The sequence below is a fragment of the Helianthus annuus genome, chromosome 16 (assembly GCF_002127325.2).
Source record: "Helianthus annuus cultivar XRQ/B chromosome 16, HanXRQr2.0-SUNRISE, whole genome shotgun sequence".
Taxonomy (NCBI): Eukaryota; Viridiplantae; Streptophyta; class Magnoliopsida; order Asterales; family Asteraceae; genus Helianthus; species Helianthus annuus.
In genome coordinates, this window is record NC_035448.2 from 5,766,336 (window position 1) to 5,773,534 (window position 7,199).

The 7,199-nt window shown below is 48.2% G+C and overlaps 1 protein-coding gene across 2 annotated transcripts; it reads right to left on the minus strand.

Moving 5' to 3' along the window:
- Window positions 1-2,751: 2,751 nt before the first annotated feature.
- Window positions 2,752-6,472, minus strand: LOC110916655. 2 transcript variants are annotated; one of them, XM_035985999.1, is made up of 3 exons: window positions 4,434-6,472; window positions 3,316-4,361; window positions 2,752-3,243 (listed from the first exon to the last, which is right to left on the minus strand). In XM_035985999.1, the coding sequence occupies exons 1-3, from the start codon at window positions 6,013-6,015 to the stop codon at window positions 2,914-2,916; spliced, it is 2,958 nt and encodes a 985-aa protein (XP_035841892.1). In that variant the 5' UTR covers window positions 6,016-6,472; the 3' UTR covers window positions 2,752-2,913. The 2 variants fall into 2 exon arrangements, with proteins under 2 accessions (XP_035841892.1, XP_022017044.2); XM_022161352.2 differs by having other exon boundaries at window positions 3,316-6,472.
- Between the last annotated feature and the right edge of the window lie 727 nt (window positions 6,473-7,199).

Here is a 7,199-nt window from a genome sequence, read left to right on the forward strand (position 1 = left end):
ATCACGCGGCAAAATCCTTCCCATTCATCAAGACCTTACGAAACTGCATGAAGAAAACCCAATTCCAATGGACTCCGGAAGCAGAAAGCGCGTTCCGCGAGATGAAAGACTGTCTCATCAAGCTGCCAACTCTAACCGCACCTAACAAAGGAGAACCTTTGGTTTTGTACCTCTCAGCTTCCGACAGGGCCGTCGGTGCCGTATTGCTGGTTGATCGACAAGGTGTCCAAACACCTGTGTATTATGTGTCCAGAACCCTAACCGACCCAGAAACAAGATACGCAATCATGGAAAAGCTTGTCCTTGCACTGATTCACGCGTCAAGAAGGCTACGCCGATATTTCGCCAATCACGTCATCCACGTGTTAACAAATTACAATATTGGGAATATCCTAGCAAGGCCAGAAATATCAGGAAGGTTGGCCAAATGGGCGATAGAGCTAGGGGGACTCAACGTAGTCTTCAGACCACGACCGTCGATAAAAGGCCAAGTTTTGGCAGACTTCATGACGGAAGTCCCCGATGACAAAGACAGAGAATGCAAGGCGATGGAGAAGGCGGAGAAAAAACAAATCGAAGAACCATGGATGTTGTATACGGACGGCGCGTCCAACGAAGATGGGGCAGGTGCGGGGTTGCGGCTAGTGAGCCCAGACAAAAACGAGTTCACCTACGCCATACGTCTAGACTTCAAGAGCACAAATAACGAGGCAGAGTATGAAGCCTTTCTGGCCGGCTTGCGCTTAGCAATCAAAATGGGAGTCCGACATATTGAGGCACATGTGGACTCCATGCTAGTGGCAGGACAAATCAACGGTCAATACGAAGCCAAGGGCGACATCATGGCACTCTATCTCAACCAGGCAAAGACGTTGCTGCAAACTTTCTATTCTTACAAGGTGCACCACATAAACCGCAGCGAAAACAAGCCAGCAGACGCCTTAAGCAAACTTGCGTCAACAAGTTTTCAGCACCTAGCCAAAGACGTACGAATAGAAGTCTTAAGCAACCCGTCTGTGCCACTCCGCGAAGTCAGCGTCATCCAAACAGGAACCACGTCATGGATGACACCCATCATCATGTACTTACAGTCCGGAATACTCCCAGAAAATAAAGCCGAGGCGCGGAAAATCCAATATAAGTCAGAACATTATCAAATGGCGGATGGGATATTGTACCGAAAGTCATATCTCGGCCCTCTGTTGAGATGTGTCGACGCCGACGACGCAAATTATCTGATCCGGGAAGTACATGAGGGCATCTGCGGCATCCACGCCGGGCCACGCATGGTAGTGGCTAAAGTAATGAACGCCGGGTACTACTGGCCCGGAATGCACCTCGATGCCGTGAAAGAACTAAGGAAATGCAGCGGCTGCCAACGGCATGCACCAAAAACCATGCGGCCAAAAAATGCGTTGGTGCCTGTAACAACCGCATGGCCCTTTCAGCAATGGGGCATAGACATGGTGGGCCCCTTTCCAGAAGCTCCGGGGGCAGTCAAGTTTATCATCGTCGCGGTCGATTACTTCACCAAGTGGGTAGAAGCAAAAGCACTTGCGTCAACCACGTCAGCAGTCGTTAAACGCTTTATCTGGGAACAAATCATATGCCGTTTCGGCCTGCCACTCCGAATCATCACCGACAATGGTACAAACTTTGCAGCAGATGATCTCGAACGATGGTTCAAGGAACTAAACATCGAACATACCTTCTCGTCGGTCGCACATCCGCAAGGGAATGGGCAAGTTGAAGCGGTCAACAAGAGCATCGTCGATGGCATCAAAGCAAGGCTCGGTGAAAAAAGACGAGGGTGGGTCGACGAGCTACCAAGCATATTATGGGCCCATAGAACAATGCCCAAAACAAGCAATGGAGAAACACCCTTCAGCTTGGTCTATGGGTCCGAAGCTGTGATCCCAGCAGAAATCGGACTCCCATCTCCAAGAATGCTCTCCATGAATCTGATCAACAACGAAGAAGAACGGAGGATCGATCTAGACCTCCTAGAAGAACGAAGAGAGATGGCTGCAATCAATGAAGCCAAGTACAAATCAAAGCTTGAAAAGTATTACAATTCCCGAGTCCGGATCTGCACCTTCAACCCAGGCGATTATGTCTTAAGGGACAATGAAGCATCCAACACAGAAAAACCAGGGAAACTGGCTCCCAAATGGGAAGGCCCATACATCATTGATGCGGTCCTCGGCAAGGGAGCATACAAGCTACGCACCATGAACGACAAAGAGGTCCCGCGAACCTGGAACGCCCAACAGTTACGAAAATGCTACATATAAACATGTAATCGTATAAGGCGAATCGCCGACACATTTACTTAATACAAGAAGCGTTTGGCTACCTCTATTTCATGCAAAATTTTTGTCACAACTGCATTTATTACTTCGGGCGTACGCGAAAACATCAATGGCTCGACCATAGGAAACGTTGTAGACCTCCAAGGCTCGTCACAACCAAGTGAACAGCCGGGTCAGAAACACAACCAAAGCCTACAAAACGCCAAAAAACATAACTTCGTGCCCACATAAACACGAAAACATCGATAGCAAGGCAACTAAACATTGTAACGCTCCCAAGGCTGCAATCCCAGCCGAGCTCACACAATAACCTGCAACTCGATCACTTCGTATATCACATACAAGCGCGCATACTTAAACGACAGGATAAAAACGTTGTCATAACACAACATCACCTGTCAGCGCCATCATTCATTCGCGACACTTAATCAAAGTAATTAAAACATGCACATATTATGACGATTTCAAAATTTGCATAAACACAATCAGAGCAACAAACAATCGTCAAAGTACACAAAAGTACAAAGTAAGCAAATTGTCTTGAAACATCATTACAAGCCCATACAAGGCTGTACGCGGCGCACAGGCCGGAAATCCCAAACTAAGTGCGGCTGGAACCAGCACCACCCGCACCGCTAGCATCATCTCCTCCCAATGCCTTCTTCAACAAAGCTACCCCATCCGCTTTGAGGGCCAACTTACCAGCAGCCTTAACTACGGCAAAATCAAGCATTGCAAACTCTCGCCGTTTCTTCGCATACGCATTATCGCAATCAGCTTTATACAGCTCAAACTTATAATCCTTCTCATTGTTTGCAGCAGCACACCTGCCTTCAGCATATCCATTCTTGCGGCCACTATTATAACCTGCCCCACCCAACTCAAACATGTATTGGGCAAGCTCAGGAGAATTCAAGATACGATCAGCAAGCTACATGAAAAACAAGGTTGAATAAGATAGCAGAAAAAACTACACAAAAGTAGAACAGGCAAAGAACATTACCAATGGAACACCACGAGATAGCAGCCACCTACTATCAGCTGAAGCTTCCTCAGCAAGGAGCTCAGCGGCACGGCACTCCGCCGCCTTCTCATCAAGAAGACGCTGAGCAGCCTCACATTCCGAAGTCTTCGCCTGCACAAGAAGCTCCAGCTTATCTATCCGCGCAATGTACTCCTTTTCCTTCTTCTCCGCCGCAAGACGCGTTTGATGAGCCTCTTCCGCGAGAGCAGTCTTCTCACCAGACAGCCGCACAATAGCATCACGCTGCGACTGCATCTCCGCGTTCGTACGAGCACAGGCCGACTCCCAATCCTTTTGTTTTTGCTCGTTTAACTGTTTCTGCTCTTCAAATTTCCGCTCAGCCTCAGTAACCCGCCATTGAAGACCCTTCTGCTCTGTATTAAATTTTTCCTTCTCTTCAGCAAATGCCTTCTTGGCCTCCTCAAACGCCATAGTTTCTTCCCCCATAGAACGCCACTCACGAAGAATCTCCTGAGAGGTGGCAAAGAAGTTAACCCCAGCCGTAACATGATCATCTATAAGGGCAAATCGGCTGCGGTTTTTCTGAAACATCCTCTCGGCAGGAGGAAGGGATAATGAGAAGAACTCCTGACAGTTCTGCAAGTCATTCATGCGGGAGCCCTGAGTAAGGCCCCAACGGGGGACGTGCGGCAAATCATCGCAAGCCGGGTTACCCCAGGAATCACCAGGATTTTGTTCAAAGTGCGGACTCCGCACAAAGCCAGAAGTGGCTCCACCTTCAACGGGAGGACGTTTTGTGTAAATGGTTTGTTGTGGAGTAGTCTCACTAGACTCCATCTCCACCTCAATACCTTTACCCTTATCAACTCCACCAGCATCACCACCAACATCACCACCAGCAGCGTCACCTCCCTCAAATATACCTTCAAGCCCTTCACCGCCCTTCACAGTTACATCAGCATCATCTCGAGGAGGGGTCAAGCCAACAGTCCTCGAAGGAGGAGAGGTAGGTGGCGTAATCTGCGAAATATCCACTGGCCGTGGCTTCTTGCTAGTCTTAGATTCTGCCACAAAATTACAATTAGCTAAAAAGACAAAATAAAAGATGACAAAAACATACACAGAAACTAAGTTACCAGGCCGGGGAGCAGAAGCCTCAAATATCTTCTCCAACAAATTCCCTCGACCCCCACTAAATACACCCAAATCAACCTCAGATTCAGAAGGGGCTGGGGGGGCATCCTTTTGAAGCTTGGCCCTCTTGGCCGCAAGAAGGGCAGCAGCTTGTTCATCAAGATGACGCTTATGATCATCAAGAGCCTTCTTCTTCATATGCTCAGTTAAAGTGGCTTTATCATCAAGATCCGACCCTTGACGCACCTCCCCAGGGCCTAAGCCAGACAACGTATCAGACACTACTACATAATCTAGATAAGAAAGAATGGAGGGTCGCTTACGAGAAGATCCGGCAGCTCCACCCTCAACTCCCTCTCCTTTCCTTCCAGACCTATCAATCCGAGCTTTCTTCCTCGTCTCCAACTGAGCAGACGGATCAATAGACGCTTCCACGTCATCATCATCATCTCCAACAACCTCGTGTACAGGTTCAGCATTGCCACCAGGCACGGTACCTGCACGCGCGGAACGAGACGTTAGATCCCCACCACTCCGACCAGAACTCCCACTGGAAACAACGATGACATCCTCTTGATCAGAGTTAACAAAGTCACCCAAAACATCCTCACCAAGAACCTCAGCAGCATATCGGTTCAAACTTTGCTCGGTAGGGTGCAAGAAGCGATCTTGTATTTGATCCAGCCACGTCGGGTTACCATCAGCCTGGATGGCTTCAACCATGGCACCAGCAGCCTTGGGGTCCAAAGCATTCAACAAGCTATAACCAACTGCAGAAAAACAACAAAGATCAAAGCACAAAACAAGCCTAAAGGGAAGTAAACAACCGACAAAATAAGAAGGAATCATACATTTGCCCTTATGGCTGTATACAGGCTGACCCAAAGGATGCTTAGGCACCCATAACATGCTCATCCCAGCACCGACCAAGGCCATTTCATCCAGTTGAGAAATAGCAGTTGCCTTGGCCGTTATCCTCCCATACCATTCTTGGGCAGCAAAATTCTCCAACGGTTCCATCCTTGGAACCCCTTGATCGACCTGCCTGTACGTCATCTCCGACGGAATCACTCCACGACGAATGTAGAAAAACTTCTGTTTCCAGTCATGAATACCCTTTATTGGGGCAGAACACACTGGGACAGCCCCCGTCCTGGCTTGAAAAGAATAAAAACCACTAGAATATGTCACACTATAAAAAGTGTTGAACATCTGAAACGTTGGTTCAACCCGATAAGACCGGCAAACAAACTCGAAGTGAGTAATCCGGGGAAGCCCAATGGCATTTATCTGAGAGATATGAAGACCATAACCCCTCAAAACACCGGCAACAAACTTAGTAATGGGCAACCTAAAATTGCCCTCTCGGAAAAAAGCAGCATATAAAGTGATAAAACCGGGGGGGGCATCCAGTGCAGTAGATCCAGACGGAGGATATCGAGCCCCCCACTCAGGTCGAAAGTTATGCCCCCTAACGAGGTTATGAAATTCCTCCTCTTTCCAGTTAATGACGGCCTGATCCGGGCCAGGAGGACCCCTACTCCGTTGTTTCCTTTTCTTCTGAGAAGGATTTTTCTCCGCCATTAAGAAAAATCAAGAGTAAGATACTTCGGATTTGAAAAAATATGAAGGACAAGAAGAACAAAGGAGAAAGGAAGGGAGAGAATCACTTAGAAATTTCGAAGATATGGGAGAAGTGAATAACCGCTCTACTATTTATACTCATCGCATTAAATGCGAGAGATAGTGGAACGTCAGGAGGCAGGAAAAGTAACCAATAGATGGCCGACACGTCAGAGGAAAGAGAAGACGTCGGCTCATTTTTCGGGAAGCATGGGCAACAGGGTCTGCTGATGTGACAGAAAGTCACTGCAAAAGCAACTGTTCACCTCCGAAAAGACAGGGATGTCAGACGGTCACACCAAACGCTCCCCCATAACCACCAAACTTCAAACAGAAGAAAGCACGAAAGGGCCAAAACCCATGCGGCATGCGTCCATTTGGCTCACTTTTTTCAAAGGGCCAAAACCCATGCGGCATGCGTCCATTTGGCTCACTTTTTTCAAAGGGCCAAAACCCATGCGGCATGCGTCCATTTGGCTCACTTTTTTCAAAGAGCCAAAACCCATGCGGCATGCGTCCATTTGGCTCACTTTTTTCAAAGGGCCAAAACCCATGCGGCATGCGTCCATTTGGCTCACTTTTTTCAAAGAGCCAAAACCCATGCGGCATGCGTCCATTTGGCTCACTTTTTTCAAAGGGCCAAAACCCATGCGGCATGCGTCCATTTGGCTCACTTTTTTCAAAGAGCCAAAACCCATGCGGCATGCGTCCATTTGGCTCACTTTTTTCAAAGGGCCAAAACCCATGCGGCATGCGTCCATTTGGCTCACTTTTTTCAAAGAGCCAAAACCCATGCGGCATGCGTCCATTTGGCTCACTTTTTTCAAAGAGCCAAAACCCATGCGGCATGCGTCCATTTGGCTCACTTTTTTCAAAGGGCCAAAACCCATGCGGCATGCGTCCATTTGGCTCACTTTTTTCAAAGGGCCAAAACCCATGCGGCATGCGTCCATTTGGCTCACTTTTTTCAAAGAGCCAAAACCCATGCGGCATGCGTCCATTTGGCTCACTTTTTTCAAAGGGCCAAAACCCATGCGGCATGTGTCCATTTGGCTCACTTTTTTCAAAGAGCCAAAACCCATGCGGCATGCGTCCATTTGGCTCACTTTTTTCAAAGGGCCAAAACCCATGCGGCATGCGTCCAT